Source organism: Bactrocera dorsalis, chromosome 2 (genome assembly GCF_023373825.1).
Source record: "Bactrocera dorsalis isolate Fly_Bdor chromosome 2, ASM2337382v1, whole genome shotgun sequence".
NCBI classification, from domain to species: Eukaryota; Metazoa; Arthropoda; class Insecta; order Diptera; family Tephritidae; genus Bactrocera; species Bactrocera dorsalis.
The window spans coordinates 5265365-5287119 of record NC_064304.1 but is presented as its reverse complement, the minus strand read 5'-3'; the positions used below and the strand labels follow the sequence as shown (position 1 = coordinate 5287119).

Below are 21755 nucleotides of genomic sequence, written 5' to 3'. Positions count from 1 at the left end.
CATCCATTATTGGGTAATTATAAATTTCATGCTCATCACTTTTGTTTATGCGCTTTAAATTGCGGCAAGCATGGGCAGCATAATCCGCTAAGTCGTCAGCGCCGGCATATTAACAGGTGGGCCGCCGACAAAAACAACAAACAGGGCATTAAACGCCGCACAATAGCTCTGGGTGACGTTCCAACGCGCTTAATTAAAAATAATTATGCAATTATGGGAAATTTAGACGGTGCATAAAAATATAATTAATCGCACAAATATGCGACCACACGCACACACACACACCCACAAGCATATTCACACACATGCGGTGTTTGTATACAGTTTTTTGGCGCTTTTGGCAATTATATGCCGTTATGAATCTAGGCAAATATTTAGCTTATTATAATTATTTGTTTATATCGGGTTTTCTCACTTTTTTTCATGCAACAATTGTTCATGTATGTATGTGTGTGTATGATAAGCGCTTAAATGGTTTTAGTGTTTAGTTTTTGCTTTTGTTGTTAGCCGTCGCGCATTCATATTAATTAATTAGATTTTGCAGTTAAAGCACTAGTCTACTGGTTTTCAAAAAAAATTAACAAATATTCATGAATTTGCCTGGTGTTGCACTTAATAGGATATATTCTATAAAGTATTTATCCTAATGAAATCCATCTATCTAGTTAAATGATTAGCTCAAATCGGGTATCTGTGTGAGCGATTAATATTGCTTTAATATTCTCATGCATTTTCGAAACAATTCCAGTTACAGCTTTCATTTCATATACAGTTTTTTCATATGAAAGCTCCGCAATGATTACCAATCCAGAGCAAGTGTAGCTACATCCGACTTCACTTGGTCTTTGCTTCCCCCGGCGGGTACTGTGTCGAAGATTCTCAGAACTGGAATGTTTTCATTCATTGGGGTGACATGACTTAGCCACCGTAGCCGCTGTCTCTTAATTCGCTGAACTACATATGCCAATGACGTCGTATATCTCATACTGCTCATCGTTATATCGACTGCGATAATCGCCGTTGCCAATGCGCCAATGACCATAAATCTTCCACAGAACCTCTCTCTCGAAAACTCGTAACAGCGAGTCATCAGATGCTGTCATCGTTCATGCCTCTGCACCATATAGCAGGACGGGGATGCTGAGCGACTTGTAGAATTTGGTCTCTGTTCGTCAAAAGAGGATTTTCCTTTGCCTACTCAGCTCCGGTGTTGGCAAGACTGAAGCAGAGGAAGAGGAAGATCACCACCCTGGAAAGACCAGGTGGAAAAGGACCTTGCTACACTTAGAATTTCCAATAGTCGCCGAACAGTGAAAAGAAAGAATGGCTGTTCTAAACTCGGCTATAATCGCGTAAAAAGTGTCTACACCAATAAATAATAAGAAAATTGAAATACGATTCCAAACAGCACAAATATATTTTTATACCCAGGGTTTATAAAGTTTGCCACGAAGTACATAAGTAATATATAAATGTTCAACGTAGGGGACCAACTCGTTTTGGTCACATCCGCCTGTGTATGCGCGAACTAATCGCCCAGTTTTTGAGATATCGGTCTGAAATTTTGCACACATCCTTTTCTTTCCAATATACTGCTCATTTTTCGGAACCGCCGATATCCGAACACTGTGGGTGATAGCTGCCATACAAAACTGATTGATCAAAGTCAGGTCCTTGAGAGGAAAGCTGTCATACCAACTTGTTCTTTTCATTGGTAGTGCTTTTTACGCAGCGGGTCCCAAACCCACGAATTTTTCGCCTTCTCATTTTAGCTCGCCTTCAAACGGATGTTTTCTGGCTACCCAAAGGATACTTGGTCAAAGACCGGAAGTCGTGAACTGCTCAAGCCATATGTAAAAGAATCGTTTCTGGCCACTCCGAAGCCCACTCCTAAACTAACACATGAAAATCAAGATAGCAAATCTTTATAATGCTCATAAAATTGTTGAAGCGAGTGAATTTTTGATGATTGAAATAAAAATTAAAACCAGTTCAATGCAGGGCTATGAGTTCGTTAGCTTATAATCCTAGCACAAAAAATTATTTAGAAAGCAACGAAATTCCGCGTTACCTACCAAAAACCATACTCTTCTATGCAAAAGTTTGCTTTCATTACAATTTAGAAATCTTCAAACCACATTTAACCAAAAACGCAACAAAAGTACATTAAAGGCGAAACTAAAACCAACAACAATAAATCGTTAAAAGCATTAACGGAGCCAGCTATGAGCTGTAATTGCGAGCGAATTGGATGCAACTTGCAGCACAGAGCACATCAGCAAATAAACGCATTAAGTGCCTGGCGAGCGAGTTGTGGCATAAACAAAATTAGTAGACGAAGAAGGCAGCCTCACTGCCGAAGAGCTCGAGAAAAGTACGCCGATGCACCTAAATCAACGACAAAAAGAATCTCGTGCAACTTTGCCTAGCAGACGCACAGCTAAAACAAACAACGACTGCAATTGTGACAACAACAAAGCAACTGCATACAGACACAACACACACACACATACGCACGCAGTTGAGCTGCGACTAAGGATTGCTGCAACGGCCATGATTATCAGTTTCAGCTTGCAATGCTGCATGCAACGACGTCGTAACCGCAACAAAGCGTTGCAACGCTGTGTGCAACAACAACACATTGCAACGATTGATGCGCTTTTGCGGCAGTGGATTTGCTACGCAAACTATCGGTGCAACAACGGCGTAGCGAAGGCACAACAAAGTAATGATGCAACTACAGGAGCCACCGCAGCGAAAAGAAAATCGGCACTGCATTGAGCAACTTGCAACAGGCGCACCTCGCACCGATAACCGCACCGACCACTTATTTGCTCCAAGGCTTCAAGCCTGTTCTTCTCGACTGTCTGCTGCTGACCATCTTTGGCGTTGCCACACGTTGACTGCTTGCGCATTTTTTGTTTGGCTTGCAATGCCATTTGCAGTTGTTGTTGTTGCTGTTGCTGTTGCACTTTGTTGACTATTAGTAGCTGCCGTTGGTACGGCTGGCTGGCTGCCGGTGATCCCTTTCGTCCGCAATCACGGACGCTGTTGGACGCCTGTCGCTGTTGTTGTCGGCTGCGATTGCACTTTTTCACTTTGGCTGGCGCACAGCAGCAACAACAACAACCACAACAACCCCGATTTCTACCTGCAATGATTTTAATGTTTTTTAAGCAACATTCCCATCCGTCTTGTTGTCTGCGTCGCAGGCGGCAGCAGCAGTCAAGAGTGAGCAGCAAATCTTCCCTCTACTCCCCTGCCCCTGGTCAGCACTTCCTCTACTCAATTTGATCTTCCGATGCTGCTACTTAACCACTACTGCTACTTACGTGATTGCGCTTTTGCTTGTTTTGTTGTTTTTGTACGGCAGCATGCAACCGGTTTTACTGGCTACTTTTTGCTGTTGCTCTCCATCTCGTTTTGTTGTTGTTTTGTTGTTTTTTTGCTGCTTATCGACAGCTTTGTCATGTTGCTGCATTGCATTGGCCTCTCCAAGCGTCTGCTGTGCGGCTTGATGGCGAGGCTTTGCTCCATGCTGCAGCTTTGTTGTTAGATATCGCTTTGTTGCAGCTACGCTTGTTGTTTTTATACCAGTTAATGCACCTAAGCAGCGATTCTAAGAGGTCATTATGGTATATAGGCCTGCTTGTCTCTTTGTGTGTGTGCTTGTACTGCAGTTGTGAAATATTTTACAGTTATTATAGTTATTAATATTGACAGATCTGCTTCATGGCGGTCATTAGTGCTCGAAATATGAGTCACTTTTCATTTATACAACTGTATATGTATTTATAAATGACGTGTTAGCTCGAATATTACGAAACTCTTTAACCTTAAAAAATCATAAAAATTTTCGAAACTTGAAAAAAAATTAGATTTTTCATGATAATTATGGTATATAAGGCTTTGAACTACCGACTGCAACTGATGATAGAAAATCGAATCTTAATGCCACCTGATCAAATTTGACCCGAACTAGTCCCAAGTTTTTCCTAGCTTGTTGCATCTCTTTTTTACGTTCGCATGAAGCTTGATCTCTTGAGTGAATAGCGAGTTTGCTTGCAATTTGATGTTTCGAATAGAATCACGGTTTCAGAATCGTTGCAGATGTTGGAAAAGTGCTTTGATGAGTCTTCTTAATGCCCTTAGCGCCCAATGAGATGAACTCGATTTTTATATTAGCTATCAACGCCTAAAACAGAATCGGAAAATACAGTAGCAGCAGCGGTAAGATCGTCAGACTTACATATACCGGACATCCACTAGTGGATGGGCAGACGACATGGGGACCTGGATTTTAGTCTGACCTAAAAACTTAGTGTACATGGGTGCTTTAGAAGCTATCTTTACATATTGCACCATAACGGTGGTTCGAAATATCCGTCATGATCAGAGCATAAAAAACCCTATTTTATTGCCCTCGCTTTTCAATTATAAAGGAAAATCTAAAAACTACAGTTTTACGGTCAATAATTTAGCGACACTCATGTGTCAGTCATAATGACAAAACAGAGATTTTTTCAACAGATTAGACGTCCATCAGTCCGGACAATAGAGGAGATTTAAATATACTGTCCCTCCCTCGAAGAAATACTTAACCGGTGGTTCCGTAGGAGAGTCTTGAATTAGGAGTAGGTTTAGCGGATTTAAGTTCCTCACTCCGGCATTCGTTGCTTTCCCCTACTATAAAAAAAAAAATAATAAAAAAGTATTTGAGTGCCACAAAGCATTTAATGAAGGTCTTGAAGTCATCAAACCCTTGGCGCTGCTAAAACAAATTGCTTAAAAATCGACGTGTTAACATCAGAAACTTAGCAGAGGATCTCAAAATCTCTTATAAGACGACTTAATTTGGTTAATGTTTTGGTTACGAAACGTGTCAGTGCAAGATTCGTAACAAAAGTACAGGAAAGAGATGCTTGTCAAGTTAGCGAGGCTTATGAATATGGAATCGAAACTGCGTGAATGGGTCTCCAAAAATGAGCCAAACCCGAAGAAACCAAAACTCGCTGAAAGTACTGAATGCCCATTCGAGGCTTTTTTGGATTAAGCTTTGACAAACTTGTATTGGTTCCGGCTTCAAGTAATTTTGAAGGCGATAAATCCTTATTTTATATTAGATACTAAAAATATAGTTATTGTTTTGTAAGTTCAGACATAAATGAGTCTGAATTAAACTCAGGCTAACTCCAGGATATATCAAAAACACCAAGAAAAAACTTTAACCGACCACAATTAACACTATAGACCCGAGAAGCATAAATTTATATAAGATTGAGAACTTTCAACGAATATAGGGTGAATTTCATGATTTAATTGATTTTTGAATCAAGGAAAGCTTTTAAAACATAAGTGTAGATTCAAGAAGGCGCCTTGGACCAAATTTTTTTGTTGCAAAATAATATAGCATAGGATTGACTAGTTCCACTATAATGCATTTCCTATTGGAGTCTTGGAGAATATTCAACAAATTTATAAGCAACTTCAAGAATTCCAAGAACAATTATTTGTAATATCCACCATATTTGACATCATCAGCGTTCATTATATCCGGCGCTTGCAAGCCGCTTGTCATTATCAGTTATTAAAGCCACTTTTTCCACACATTTTACTGCTTTCTAAAGGCGGCAACAACTAGCTGCCACAACTTCTTCGTTCTTCATTAAAATCCAACTTGCAACGGCCATTGGCAACAAATGCTGTGCACGTTGCAACATCGGGATTTCTTTGGTATAAAAGCGGTCTAATGGCGCTGCGTTGCCGCATTGCATATGGATTGCATATTTCACTTTGAATTTATGTCTGTCGCCTGGTGCATTTCACACAGCTGTGGCTGCCACTAATCAAGTCGCCAGTTCAGTTCGCCTGAGAGCGCCGCTTTGTGCTGGATTAAGTTCCACAAGCGCATTTATATTTATTATGCTGCCTTTGGTGCACACACACACATACAGACAAGTGCAGAGAAACAAACGCAATGCTGCTCCATTTAGCTACTTCTAGCGCGCCGTAAAAGGAGCGCGTGTTGTCGCATTCCAGCGCTTTAATTTATTTAACAATTTTCCAATTCCAGCGCTTTGTGCTTGCCTCTTGTGCCGCACTGGCTTTTACTCGTAATTTCGCTGCGATTCTATTTATTTCAATCGCCACATTCCGCTTAAGTCGTCTGCTTGGACTTTTATCTGCTTTTGGAATTGGCTTTAACACCAAAGTGTTGCTGGTGTGGATTTCTAGCGTAATTGGCGGCTTCAGCTTCGGCTGCGGCGTCGGTGTCAACTGCGTTGGCATTGGCGACTTCATTGCACAAACGTGCCACATTATTTGCGGACACTTGCGGCATGCACTACGCCTTGAACTCAGCCACTTGATATTGGTAGGGAGTGAGGATTCTTTTCTAACCCATTTGTAATTGTTGGTATTTACTAAAAAATATACCCGGTATATGTGTGTGCTATAATACTCATATTTGTGCTTATAAAAGCCTACATATACATATACATATGTACATGTATCAATAATTCATATTTAAATCTTTTACAGAAATTATTAGTTTTTTTTCAGAAATCAATAAACTATGCACATATCGTAAACGGTATAGTTTTCATCAAGCTTTATTAAATAATATTTTGTATTTAATATTTCATTATTATTTTTTGAATATTTTTTAAAATTCTTATATAAGTAAAGTGAAGTTCCTCATAACCGGAAACCCAACGTCGCAGGTTGTAGGTATTTTCCGTTTATAAGAGATTATTATTTGTTCGGAATAATACCAAAATAATGTCGTGTCCGTTCGGTTGAACCAGAAAACACAAAAGAATTAATTTCTTTTAATTTTAATTAAAATAATTATTTTATGCTCTGTGGTGGAACGTACTCAGGTCCGGTCATAGCAACTTTGTGTTCATTAAATTTCTTCAATTATTGCAGCTGTCCAGTTAAGAGGACTGCCCGTGATGTTAAATTTTACAATTTAAATTTATTAGAACATACATATAAGCAAAAATAAAATTTTAGAATTTTCGAAAATTTCAAACATAATGTAAAATTTCAAACACAAAAAAATATTTTTCTAATTAAAATTTTATTTTTATATTTAAAAATATTTTTGTTTTTATTTAAAATCTTATTTTAATATTTCAAAATATTTTTTGTCTATTTAAAAATGATAGAATATTGTAAAATTTAAACTACACTGCTTAACACAAATAATTTTGATAACTGCGATCAAAAAAATTTTAAATTGTTAAAAAAAAAACATAATTTTAAATTGTTAAACTAAAAAATATATTTTAAAATATTGTATATAAAAAGTAATAAAAAATATATAAAAAATATTTTAATACATAATAATTTTTTATATATTTTAATATATTTTTGTTATTTTTTTACATAAAATTTTATTTTCTTACAAAAATTTATTAAAGGAAAATTAAAATTAAAATAAAATATTTTTTACTAAAAAATTTTATTTTTATACAATATTTAAAAATATTTTTTGAGTATTTCAAAGTGATAGGAAAAGGCAAAATTTAGAATAACTACACTGTTTAACACAACAAATTTTGAAAATTTCGATAAAAGAAGTTTTAAATTGTTAAAAAAAAATTAATGAAAAATATATATTTTTTTTAATTTTTTATTTTTGTATTCAAAATTTATTTTAAAAACTTATTGTTTAATTTTAAACTGTTAAACAAAGAACTATTTTTTATGTATTTATTTTTTTACTTAAAATTTTATTTTTTTACAAAATGTATTAAAGGAAAATTTAAATTAAAATAAAACATTTTTTACTAAAAAATTTTATTTATATTTATAAAATATTTTTTACTAAAATATATTATTATTATTTGAAAATTTCGATGAAATAGATTTTAAATTGTTAAAAAAAAAATTTTATAATAAAAAATTTTGAATTGTTTGTAAAAATATTTTTTTTTTACTTAATATTTATTTTAAAAAAATTTTAAATTAAAAATATGTATTTTTTTGTCTAATTTTAATTTAATTTTAATGTATAAAAATATTTTTTTATATTTAAAATTGATAGAATATGGCATAATTAAAAATAATACACTGTTTAACACAGCCAATTTTGAAAACTTCGATGAGAAAAATTTTTTAATCTTATTTTTTTTTTTAATATTTTTTAAATAAAATGCATGTTCAATGATTTGTAAAATATTTATAAAATAGGTTTTTGAAAAAACGAAAAGAACAAGTTGAAAAATGTTTGAGACAAAGTAGCCAATAAAATCAAAATTCCCGAAACAGAAAACTTAAAATTTTCAAAAATTTAAAATTAAAATTTTCGAGATTTTAGAAAACATTATTTTTAGTTACATATATGTTAACCTTTCTTGGTTAGAATTTAGGATTTTCTAATCATTATGCAATTTTTTTCATATTTTTATTTTTTATTTTGGCCAACTCCAACTAAAATAAAATTTATAGACAAACTACCAACTATCTTCTCAAAACGCATACCGTTATTTCACAGCGTAAGTTGTCATTAAAACTATTGTTCGAATTCGAAACAAAGCCAAATAACTACGGAATCAAATGAAATCCAAGCAGCAATTAGGGAAACCCAAACGATTTGATTTCTACGCTCGACAATTGTCAGTAAATCCGTTTACCATTTCGGGTTATGTACATACAATCAAATACGCATTCCGAAAACCGCACATACACACACACGCATACATTTATTTCTTCATTCATTCATCGATAAGAAAATAGCATTAAGAGCCCAGAAAAGGACTGAGATGGTTTAATGTTTCAACCCCGAAAACGAAGCAGGCGGCAGTCAAATAGCTGGTGACTGAAAACAACAGGCAGGCACAAGGCACACACGCCGACAGAGCAACCGACAGACAGGCAGGCAGTGAGACAAGCTGACAAACCCACACGCCGAGCGGGCTGAGCGGTGTGCGCACAGGACACCTCTGGCATGGCTGAGGCGCTGAGGCACAGCATAGCACCAGAGGGCCGCAGCGAGTGGGAAAAGCAACAAAAGTAACAACGAAAGCAAAACATAAAATAAAAACACAAACAAAACATGCCAAAAGAGCACACCGAAGAACACGCAACGGCGCATACACACACATACAATATATTCAACTTAAACAGGCTGAGGCAGATTTCCCAAACACCGGGTGCAATCAATAAAGCAGCTTAAATATATCCTTAAATATCCTGCATAGCGGGAATTACAATAAAATACAAGAATTCCTGCCGAAAAGGATTTCGTTGCTGAGTACTTAAAGCGAAAACGCAAACACAGCGAGACAAGTGAAGAACAGTGGGAAAGCACGAAAGGCAGAAAACTGCGTAAAGGCAAACAGAAAGAAAAACAAAAAAAATAAAACTCGAAAACAAAGTCAGAAAACACAAATCCAATTGGAATGGCAAGTGGAGCGCAACACGCGAGCGAACAGAAGGTTAAGGTGGCAGAAGGCCGTAAAAATAGAGACAAAATTGCAGGTAAATAAAATAATAAAATGCCTAAAAGGAAAACAGCAACAAAGTGTGCGGCTACGTCAGCTGCTTGGTGTGCGGACGCGGTGCGGAGCGCAAGGGCGACCGCGTACGTGTGGCTTAATGCGACGAGGAGTCGTCCTTTGAGCGCTTGATTGGTATTTTTAACATTTTACGTGAAATTTTCATGGAAATACTCACATTTTTTGGGGGCGCCCAAGGCTGGAGGAGACGACTTTGCTGCGGCTCAAAATTATTTATTTACTTATTGTGCGTTTTTCTTGCAGGCGTAAAGTCAGCCAAGGTGCTTATGTTGTCGAGAAGGCCTATGAGCCGCCTGCTTGCTGTAGGTGATGATGCTCAGCTGCTCGAAAAAAGTCCGCGGCAGAGTTCATGCCTATAAATATGACAAATTTCAAATTTGTTTATTTTTATAGCGCGTTGTTGTTGTTTCGTAGCTGTTTACAAACGCTTGACTTAAGTTATAATTCCGCACTGAAGAGGCGTTACAATATTTTCACAATATCACGCAACTTGCAACATGAAAATGCAACATTGAAAATTTGAAATTTGCTTATTTCGCTAAATTGGTTTTCACAAAAGACTTCTGGTGATTTGACCTTTGACGCGACCTTTGAAGGAACAGAACTTACACGTTTAAATTGTGCTATACACTTTAATAGCAACACGCGGATTCACAATCAAATTCATGCGTTTAAGTTAACTTGTCTCTGCTAAGTCGAGAAAGTCAATTAGATTTTGTGCTCAAGACTGTAATTAGTATTGAACTGGGAGAACTTGGAGCGGCAATTTCATTCAAAACTTGGCACTGGTGGCATTCACCCTTTTCAATAACATCATGCCACACTGTGCGATTATCACAACTTTATCATTCATTCACTTGCCACTTCACTCATTCATTAATTTATGCAGCAAACGCTTGTGGCGCAGCCAGAATGCACCTTTGCTTCATTATTTGCTAGGGCGGCGACGTTTTTCGCACTGTCTGCTGCTCCTTGAACACCAACAACGTGCTGACTGGATGCTGCACTGCGCTACTCGTTAGCCACCGCTAGCACAACAAACACACACGAATATCTTATTTTCAGTATTATCTAGTATTTTCACAAAAATGTATTATAATTGCCAACACTTTCAACAATTTATTCCGAACTTAATTATTTTTTATGTTTTCATTTCTTCACAGAATGCACACACACAAACAACGCGAATTGCCGCATTCTTTGCGCGCTGACACTGTTTATTATACGTCCAAATACGTTAATGCACGAAACCGAACTGAAAATGCAGCGCAGCGCCTCGATGGCAAATCAGCAAAACGGCAACGCTCTGTGGCAGCAATGTTGGAACGCAGCGCAGCGACGACGCGTAGCTTGTGGAGTCCAGCAGAAGCGATGTGCGAGACATTCGCTTCGGGAAACCAGTTCGAAGTTCGAAATGGTATACGAATGTGTCAAAAGGCAATTGAGAAAGTCAAGAGAGTAGAAGAGCGAAGGTTCCCAAAGTGTGGAATGGGATAAATTACTGAATCCAAAGGACAGGTAGGAAATTTGAAACGAAATTGTAAGCATCACAAAAGAAATTCAGTACCCTTGTAAAGAAAATTAATTCTAGAGAGTATTGGATAGTTTTTCTTCTCTAGATACTATTAGAGTAATTCATGCTCGAATTTTAGAACTGTTATCGCGTCTTGACACATACTTGGTGACGTGCAATCTCTTAGAAGTAGTCATTGAAGATAGAGAACTTGCTGTATTTTATTTCTTTCCCGCTCCTACTTTACTTCTTCTTGTTTTTTCGAGCAATCAGTCTTAAAAAAATAGACCGATTCTATTATGAAACGCAGTATAACGTGCATAATTTGTGATCAGTACATAAGTATCAACATATTTACTCAAATTTTTTTTATAGCCAGGTACTTCTGGGAAACTGACTATGGAAAATAAAAATAAAAGTAGACTCAACTATTCAAAATTTGAAATATTTTTCATATTGTGCTTGTGGGATATATACATAGCTTTCAAAATTTCTCACGGTTTCTGCAGCGGATTTAAAACTTCTTAGGTAGTGTTTCTGGAATTTAAAATCCAAAATATGTCTCCCTTTGCATAAAGTCAAACAGCATGTATTTTCGAGTCTAGAATTTACTGCCACCACGAAAATATTTTTATAAAATCAACCTAATATTTTACGAAATTTTAAAATTTCACAAATTTGAAACTACACTGTTCTCCCATCAATACATATTAAGTTCCAGATCTGGCAGTATTTTCCTAGAGGGATGCAGATTGTACATACTAAACCTCCCTCTTAGAAGAGTGCAACTAAGAGCGCCGACGTAATTCGAAAAACACCAAGTTCTGTTAGAAATGCGCTCCGAGAACATTAAATTCGAAATTCTCTCATGAAACGAAGTTGTAAAGAAGAGTTGCATTAAAGAAAATAACAATAAAAACAAAATAAAAAACACGAAGACGACTTGCAGCAACAATCAAAACGTAAAGTCCGGCTCCCTCAAGCAGCAGCAGGTTTTAAGCAATATGAGCGCATTGAATTAACTGAGAAACACTGTGAATGTGTCAAATGATATTGGGAGGTGGGCGGTGGAACGGGCAGCAGCAACACTTGAACTCCAGCATCCAAATCTTCGAACTGAATCGAATCCGTCACACACACACACACACACATGCATTGGCAAACAAGCAAGAGCCAACGATAGTGTAGTCACAACAACAAATAGTTGTGTAGTCACGTTTATAGAAATGTAAGGCAGCCAAATACAAATCTTGCGAACCAACAATTGCTCAGATCACCAACTATTTTTGTTTGTGTTGCTGAGAATGGTTTTGGCAAAACAGGAATTTTCGACTTTTTGTCGCAATTGTAGTGGAAGCTGTTGATACGAGTACTTGTAAAAAGGTTAAACCTGTTTAGGCGCTTCGTTGCTTAGGCGACTCAGCGGTCGGTCAATCGCTTGATCAGCCACCTTGCTATGCTCGCCATAGATACATGTAATTCCACCAATGCGAAGTTGGTGCGATCGGCACAACAAATAGTTGATTTATTGTTTGTGTTGTTGTTGCTATCAAATGGTAATAATTGATAGATTAAGCGTTCTAATCAGATTTTTGTTCAGGGTTGCCTAGATTTACCTCAACAACCCAACTATTATAAGAACAGTTTGTAAACATGTAGACATATTTTACTATATATGTATGTATATTTAGACTTACAGTTATTTCTTTTTATTTCGGTAGCGCAACTAATGAAGCTTGCTTGTATGTATGCAATGATTCTTTAATGTCCAGACAAATTATGCTCCTTTTCAAGGGTAAATCATTTATAAGAACTTAAAAGTTACAAATTTATTTTTATCTTCTGGTCACCTCTTAAATAGCATCCACAGCAGAACCTTCGGCTATGCCGGCTTCTTGTATACAAAACAAGAAATATAGAAACACCTCGTCTCTCAACTGGAGTACCAAAAATTCGAACAATCACGAATCTCTTAGTTTTGCTCTTATATCCTCTCTTTCGAATTGTGGAATAACTTAAGTCAATACTTATTTAAGTAACGTCTTATGTTCCACATGCAACAGAGTGTAATTGGCAAGTGTAACTGATATGTGATCATTACTTGATTGATATTTGAAATGTGTAATTAAGTAATTAATTAAAAGACTGCAAAAATTGAAGACACTTTTTGAAAGCTGTATTATTTATTTTTTTTTATAAATGTTTAAAAGAAATACTTCTTATGGGTCGGATTAACAGAACACCACCTAATGTATGCTTTATTTAAAACCTGTAAATAATATCTAGAATTTGATAAAGAACTGCACTGGGTTCGCAGCTACTGAAGTCGAGTTAGAAAATGTATACAACATTTCATCGGGTATAGTTCGATAGCGCTAAAAGTACTCAAATATTTTCAAAGAAATTATTTTAACTATTGAATTTTTATTATTATCTAATCCACAAAAACACTTCGAGTTAGAGAGACTTGAGTTCGGGGAGGAAACTTGTATGAAATTTGACTTCTACTCCAGAGTTCGAGCTATGGAGAACTTCGAGTTATAGAAGTTTAACTGTAAATATGTTAAATAAAAAATGTACTAATTCTCCATAAAGAGAGGTGTTTATGCCCATATTTTATCTAAAAAGTAGTACAAATGCTATGTAGCCAAATCTTAGATCGTCTTAACCGGATCTTTTGGATCATGTAGTCACAAAAGCAAACTTTGCGGACCTCTCCTTTGTCCACATACCTGCAAGAGACGAGGAGCAGCGACCTTCTTAACGGATGCGTCAAAGCTTGAGTAGAGGGTTGGTGGAGGGGAATGGAATATTGTTAGATGCTCTTTATCAACTTCACTTCCAGACTGCCTGAATATTGCAGTGTTTTTCAAGCCGAAGTTGCGGTTATTAAAGTAGAAGTGGATTTACTGCTTCCAAGTGTAGCCTCCTTCAGAAAAGTAACTATTCAGTCTGATATCCAGACGGCCTTAATAGCCTAGAGCTCACTAGCCGTGGGTTTAGGGCTGGCAAAGGAATGCCTAACCTCGTTATCAATAGCTCCAAGTAACTGACTAACTTTGTGATAAGGCTAGTATGGGTATCAGGCATCTGTAAAATTGGTGAGCTGGCCAGAAGGGATAACTCCGCTAGCAGTATAATGGGAACGAGTCGGTGCTTACGACGCTGATCGCCAGAAGCTGTATGGTGATTATAAGAATAAGACTAAAACTATAATCAGCCATAACCATAAACAGTCGTCGCTCTCGCGACTTGGCTCCCACGTCACTGTTGGCAGTCATAACTTCAAAGTCGTAGATAATTTCGTTTATCTTGGATCCAGCATTAGTACTGACGACAACGTCAGCCTTGAAATCCAACGCAAAATAACTCTTTCCAACAGATGATACTTCGAACTGAGGCAATTGAGTAGTAAAGTCCTTACCCGATGCGTAGAGACATGGACGATGACAACAGATGATGAGACGTCGTTATGAGTTTTCAAGATAAAGGCGAATATCGCATTCGATTGAACGATGAAGTGTACGAGCTATACGATGACATTGGCATAGTACAGCGGATTAAAGACAGCGGCTACGCTAGATAGGTCATCTCGTCCGAATGGATGAAAACACTACAGCTCTGAGAGTATTCGACGCAATAACCGCCAAGGGAAGCAGAGGAAGACCTCCACTCGTTGGAAAGATCAGGTGGAGAAGGACTTGGCTGCACTTGGAATCTCCAATTGGCGCCAAACAGCGAAAAGGAAATACGACTGGCGTGCTTTTGTAAACTCGGCTATAACCGCGTAAGTGTTGTCTACGCTATACATGAAGAAGACTTGTTCAAGATCCAACTATCGTACACTAGCTTTAGTATAAACCTTACCTAATCTAATCAAGAAATAAAAATTCAATTTTTACAGTTACAAATATTAATTATTAATTTCACTTTATTTAAAATTTTACAATTTTTTTACACTTAAATTTAGTTTAATTTTTTGGTTATATAATTTTTTTTCGCTTTCTAAAAACTAAATCGTTTGAATATTACAATTTCGAAGCTTTAGGGTTTTATAATATTTTTCAGAAAAAATGAGCTTTCGAAAAGGGCCAAAAATTAAATTATATTAAGAAAATTGTCATCGAGCTGCCTTGCAATGATAGTCAATAAAGATATTAAATGTTTGTGTGTTTGTGAGTGTACAGACATTCTCCGATGTAACGGTGATATTATATAGCTATGTAACAATTTCTATATAAATAGAGTAACTAAAAATTCCAACATAATCCATTCTTCAACAAAGTAAACAAAGAATTTCCAAAAAATTGTTTGTGTTTGTGTGTGCACACTTAGATGTGTGTGGGTGTGTGAGCGCGTATAGTTTAAAGGAAGTTTAGGAAATCAGCGTCACGGTAACGCGTACCAAACTTTCGAGGCGTTGAACGCTTTCTTCGCTCTTAACCCAAAAAAGTTTTTAAAACTTTTTGTAAATCGCTAAAAGCTCCGAGTATCAATAAGCTCATAAAAGCATTGCAACTTTATAAGCTTTTCAAGGCGATTACATCGCTGTTATCATGTGACTCTCATCGTCTTCGTTGATTGTGTTGATATTCTTCTTGTTGAGCTCGTTGTTCGAAATGATCAGATTGGCAGTTTTGGCATCGCCATTGACGATTTTCGTCTGATTATTTACGACTTGTTGGGTCTTAACTTCTTTTACTGCTTTGTTCCCATCTTGGTCCGCTTCCTCATCGTCATCATCATCATCATCGTCTTCCGCATCTTCTTCTTCTTCATTCAGTGGTGTGGCTGTACGACTTGTGGGCGTTTGTGGGGGTGGTGATTCACGTTCTTCGTTTTCATCTTCGTAGATGACATCACAATTTGTTGGTATCGTTTTCGGTGGTGGCTTCTTCACGGGTTTCGCAGGCTTTTTGCCCGCTTCACCATTAGCCTCTTGCATATTGGTCATTTGTATTTGCATTTCACGCAGGCGATCGGTGAGCTCGAATAGATCACGCTCCTGCGACTCGCAACGCGTTCGCAGCTCTTCAATTTCGCGCAGATCTTCGGGTCGCGGATCGCGCCGTTCATAGCGCATGCGCATCTCCTCAAAGCTAAAAATAAATAATTAAGTGTATGAAAATAAAAGCTTTAGGTGAAAGCGTTTGTAAGCGTGAAAGCTCAGTATCTTTATCGATACTATAATTCTATAATTTGTACCAATTGAGTTTGTTAGGTTAATTTTTTAATTACAACATTTACATCGTCGAGCTTTTAGAAATTATGCACAGTAGCGACCACCGAAAGCTTTTGCAGTGCTAGCACATATTGACATATTTCTCTGCGAGTATACAAATTTTCCAAACAAATAAATATTGAAAGTTCGCGTTACATTTCAAATTTTTCGATTTATAATTAACGAGCTTTTAAGCTCTTCGTTTTAACCAATTGAGCTTTTTGATATTTTTTTATAATGAACGCATTAGCTTTACTTACAGATTTGTCAGGCATCGACATTTCCGATGGAGCTGCTCAATTTCGTTCGTATTGCTGATATCACGCTTGTCCATGGCCGATTTCTCGGTGTCATACGCTGCTTTCAGATCCTTCAAATCGTGTTTGTGTCGAAGTTCAATTTCTCTGTAGCGATTGGTCGGTTGGTTATAGGTTGGTTATAAGTTTTGTTGTATTTTTAGCAGAAAAATTTGGAAATATTTGTTAGAGTTTGAAGAATTAATTACTGGGAAGAAAATACTATTTTTCGTACACTGTTAATTAGAATGAATGAATGTGTTAAGGGGGAGAATTAACTTGCTCAATATACGGGATAACCAAATGTGCTTAGTCGAACTAATTATAAAGTGTTTTTTAATTTTTTGTTTTGTATTTTTCATTACAATACATATGCACTTCTATTAGGGCATGTGTATTATATTTGAACATATTTTTCAGCAAGATGACGCTTTATAAATTTATTAAAGAAGACAGGTTTACTTAGAAAAAAGTAAAGTATTGCCAGAGGAAATATTAAATTAAACCTTATACTGATTCAGAAGAAAAGTTAATCTCCACATTTCTACCCACAACTACCCAATAGTTTAACCGAATTACCACATTTCTACCCATCAATATCTAAAAATTTAACAGAATCTCTACATTTTACTCATAAATACCCAAAAATTTAACCGAATCTCCATATTTCTACCCATAAATACCCAAAATGTAACCGAATCTCTACATTTCTACCCATAAGTACCCAAAATTTAACCGAACCTCCACATTCCTACCCATAAATATCCAAAATTTAACGGAATCTTATTTCAAATAAAAACCTTTATTGTGTGTATGTAACATATTGAAACATAATTATGTGCGTGAAATCAATTTGCATTTAACAAATAACGGTATCTTATAAATAACATGGCGATTATGTGCAATATCAAGCATGCTAATGTTATGAATGGCGACATGGTCATGTAAAGCACAAACAGTGATGGCAAAATGTATGGGTACGACCGCTGCGCAAGCACATACAAGGCAGTGAGTACTAACGATGATGTTGACGATGCTGATGATGCAAATGACTCAGCATTTACGAAAACACCACGAATCGCATACGAAATGCTGTTGAAAAAGTACATACAAAGTAAGTACAAATGTTAAATGTTGTTGCATTATTTGAAGAAAGTTATCAATTAAGGTACAATAATTAAAGCGGGGTTGTTTTATAAAGGGTGATGCATGCAGTGCTAGAAATTTCGAAATTAGTAAAACAAGTGATGCATATAACGGGTGATTCAAGTATAGGTAATTTTTTCAATCTTCTCAATCGACATTGCTTCACTCTATGGGCTCTTGAAAAGTTCCAAGAAAATCCGACGTTTTCGAGCCAAATTTTGTTTAGCGAGCCATTTTCGGCTCAATGTATGTAAACAAGAAAAATTGCCGTATTTCATCCAGCAAAAACAACTGTTTGGTGTGGTCAATACTCGAAGGAGTCATCGAAAATTGGACTCAACGGATGGACCATCTGAGACGCAGCCAACATTTGAAAGAGATAATTTTCAAAAAATATATACCAAAGAATATTCTTTCGAATGAAAATAACTTTCCCCTTTAAAATTTAAGTTTCTGTGTTTTTTTCTTAAAAAAAAGTAGGGAGCCTCGAAATGGATTACCCATAAAAACTGTCTTTTTGAAAAATGCCAATCTTAGTTAGCAGTAAAGCATAAGGAGTGTGTTTGAATTGTTCTAAGTCAAGCCACTTCTATTAGTTGAAAACAGGGAGTAATCTACTTGCCATGCAAAAATATTATTTTTTTGTTTCTTAAACTCATATATACAGTCAATGTGATATATATTAACATTTGATTAGTAAACGAGGTGATTTTAGTCATACATCCTAAGAAATTACAAATATTCAACTCACTTGATTTGCTCTTCGACAGCGGCGAGCTTTTTGCGATGTCGATCGGAAAGCTCTTGCAGCGCTTCCTCCTTCTCAGCTTGCAGTTTAGCTTTTTGTTGCTCTGTAATAACCAAATAATAAAAAAATAAATATCTTCAACGATTCAACAAATAATTATAATTATAAAACGGAAAAGGATTTGAAAAGCTTTGTAATTTGTAGTTTAGTTTTCTCCACAACAGTGTAATCTATAACACTGCTTTTTACAACCTTGTTTCCTAAAAACACTTTTGAGCTGAAAATGCTTAAATATTTAAATTACCCAATTCTTTTTGTTGCTTCTGTCGCATTTCCTGTGTAGCATCTTGCAGCTCCTTGGCAAATTCCTCCTTCACCTGACTTAAGCGTTCGCGGAACTTCTCTTCCATTTCCTCTCTTTCGGCATCAAACTCTTTGCGTAGGTTTGCTAGAAATGTAAAGGTTTATTAGTGAAATTGAAGAACTTTAAAGTAGAAATTTCATATTTTTAACTATAAAACAAGTTTCTTTCAACAAGTTGCTTGGGCTTTATGAAAAGATGACTAAAAAGTCGTTTAGCCAATTATTGCTTAGTCCAAAAAATTTTGTCTTTTGTCGGTCATACTCTCAAAATTTTTTATATTTTATTTATTTATATAAGAAAATACTTTTACTTTAAAAATTACAGCTTTTTAAGAAATCTGCTTACCTTCTAATGCCTCTCGTCGCTCCTCCTCCCGACACATTGCATTTTGGTATTCACGATCAGCGCGATCCAAATGCATTCGCATCTGCAGCAAGCTGTTATCAGATTTATCTCGCATCTCAGTGAATTCCTCGCTTTTCCGCTCAAAACGCTCTTGTACTTCAGTGAGCTAAAATACAGATGAGAAAGAGATTCAAAGACTCATTTAAAAGTCTGTCTTCGTGTCTTTAACAATATTTTTTGAAAAAGAAGAGGGCTAAGTTGGGATTATGGTCTTTGACAGATATATAATATAATAGTCAAATGAAATAGAAGATTTGAATCTGAAAGATCAGAACAGTCATTGATTTTTCTCTGAGAAAAGTTTCGATAAATCTATTCTATAAAAGGTTTCCTATTGCAATAAGTTTATCATCAACCCTAAGTAGCTTTAAATACTAAATGCATACCTCAGTTCTGAGCTCATCCTCATTGGCGGTGTAGCGGTTTGTCAGCGCTCGGAGCTCTTCAATATGCTCAGCTTGCAGCTTATCGAGAGCTTCGCGACGCTCGTCCACATAAACGGATTCGAGTTCTGTTTTCAGTCTTGTCATCTCTGTACTGTGTTCCCAAGCAAAAATATAAAAATTTATAAATATTAGTTAGAATTTGGAAAAATCGCAAACTACGAAGAACTCACTAAAGTTTGTCCTCCCAGAAGACGGCAGCTTGATGGCGCACTTCATTGATACGATGGACTACTTCTCGTTCCTTATCACAGAGCGCGCTGGCAAACAAATTAAGATAAATTCAATTATTACCACCTACAACGCATTTCGCATTTTACTCACTTATCACACTGAGTTTTGATTTTCTTGACGGCCTTCATCTGCTCCTCCAAGTTCATGTTGGCCGTTTGCAGTTCGGACTTTATGTTGTCTATCTGTTGCATGAGTGTTTTTATCGCCGATTCTTGCTCGACCACAACGCCACGCAGTGACTTCACCTCCGCCTGGTACACCTTCAAGCCCGCGACTTCCTGCTTGCGTTCCTCCAACTCGTTATGCAGCTCCTCGGTTCGCTCCAATGCCAACTGGCGTTCGTGCAGCAGTTTATCGGTTTTATCTTTCGCTTGCAAGCGTATTTCGCGCAGTTGCCATTCGCAATCAGCCATAAGGTTCTCCTCTCGATCTAAAATGATATTTTGTAAGTTAAGCAGCCTTCGCAAAATGTTTCGTTATTTCTCAACTGACCTTGATTTTGTGTTCTCAACATTTCGAATTCCTTTTGCCATTTATCCTGGCAGATCTTTCGTTCCGCTTCCGAGTTCTCCAACGCATTCTTCAATATTTGGATCTGCGCTTCCAATTCGCAGCGTATTTTCTCCACCTCCTTGCGCCATTCCTCCGCTTCGGTCTGTGCCGTCGCCAGTTGAGTTTGCAAGTTGCTGGCCAAACTCTTCGTCTCATTGTACTTAGCCTCTAGTTCCTGGTACTGCGTTTCGAGTTCCTCTGCATGGAAGAGTGTAATTTAATAAAAAAGTCACACTTTATAATTGCATTGACGCCAAGTTGGTGTTACCATATTTCTTCCTAAATTCATCCTCGTTTTCACTGTACTTATGCCGCAGACTTGTCTTTTCATCTTCCAGCAGCTTCAGTCGCTTTCGCACGAAGTCATCGTCCTTTTGCGCCGCTCTCAGCTCGCCCTGCAATCCTGTTTATAAATGTAATTCCACACATTAATACCGATTATTCGTGTTCGGGAAGAGTAATTAGTTTTGATTAATTCGGTTAACTTACGCTCTACATTCCACGCCTTCGCCGACATCTCTTGTTCCAGTTTCTCGATTTTCGCCTGCATCTCGCTGACTTTGTTCTGCAGATTTTGCACATTCTTCTGCGCGTCCCCAATTTGTGTGTTGTAACGTGATTTCTGTTCAATTAGTTCGCGTCTGGAAAGTATATTAATTTTTAATTTAATTTCTATTAAATGCAGATAAAATATTTTGCTTAGCCTAAATTTGTTGCGAGATAAAATATGTATCTAGTCTACACACATATGTACATAAAAAGTCAATTGAAAAGTCGCCGGCCTGACGCTTAGGTGGCGCTACTAGAATTATATCCATAAGGCTTTTAGTTAGACCTAACCTTTAAAACTTGTCGGATCATAAGTTTATAAATTATATCATTTTGAGTTTTTGTTATTCTGAAAAAATCTATAAAAAGGAATTTTGTGTGTTGATAAAATATTGCTTTTTGAAAAAACAAATGACAAAGTTTTCGGACACTTGTTCCAGAATGGACAAGTTTTCGGACATTGACTTCCTGAAAAAGGAACGACTAAGTATCAACAGCGAACGTTATCGGAGAGTTTAAATGACGAAATCGTCGAAAAACGGCTGCAGTTGAAGATAAAAAAGTGTTTTACCAAGATAATGCACCGTGTCAAAGTGAATGAAAACGGTGACAAAAGTCCATGGATTGCTCCTGCAACCACCGTATCTTGAATTAAAAAAAATGAGTTTTTCCAAAAGAATGTTTTTACTATGGTAGGCCGGGGACTTTTCAATTAATATTAAATATGTACAGATTTGTTTGTTTTAAGTTGGACGGG

The 21755-nt window shown here is 36.6% G+C and overlaps 2 protein-coding genes across 7 annotated transcripts in view; both read right to left on the bottom strand.

The window, feature by feature from the left end:
• Positions 1-11119, bottom strand: part of LOC105233611 (sterile alpha motif domain-containing protein 5) — a 366548-nt gene extending 355429 nt beyond the window's left edge. The window contains exon 1 of one of the 3 annotated variants that reach the window (XM_049446975.1): positions 9685-11119. The gene's annotated coding sequence lies outside the window, so the exon portion shown is untranslated. The remainder of the gene's footprint in view (positions 1-9684) is intronic. The other 2 variants (XM_049446973.1, XM_049446974.1) reach the window with 2 other exon arrangements.
• Positions 11120-14935: 3816 nt separating this feature from the next.
• LOC105225868 (uncharacterized) overlaps positions 14936-21755 on the bottom strand; it is a 32013-nt gene continuing 25193 nt past the window's right edge. For 2 of the 4 annotated variants that reach the window (XM_011204535.4, XM_011204536.4), the window contains exons 4-14: positions 20939-21090; positions 20718-20852; positions 20390-20647; positions 19988-20327; positions 19837-19923; positions 19607-19757; positions 19161-19326; positions 18756-18899; positions 18455-18554; positions 16522-16665; positions 14936-16139 (exon numbers count right to left, since the gene is read on the bottom strand). In XM_011204535.4, coding sequence (XP_011202837.2) covers positions 15581-16139; positions 16522-16665; positions 18455-18554; positions 18756-18899; positions 19161-19326; positions 19607-19757; positions 19837-19923; positions 19988-20327; positions 20390-20647; positions 20718-20852; positions 20939-21090 — 2236 coding nt within the window. In that variant the 3' untranslated portion in view covers positions 14936-15580. Of the gene's footprint in view, positions 16140-16521; positions 16666-17367; positions 17650-18454; positions 18555-18755; positions 18900-19160; positions 19327-19606; positions 19758-19836; positions 19924-19987; positions 20328-20389; positions 20648-20717; positions 20853-20938; positions 21091-21755 lie in introns of those variants that run through there. The other 2 variants (XM_049450508.1, XM_049450509.1) reach the window with 2 other exon arrangements.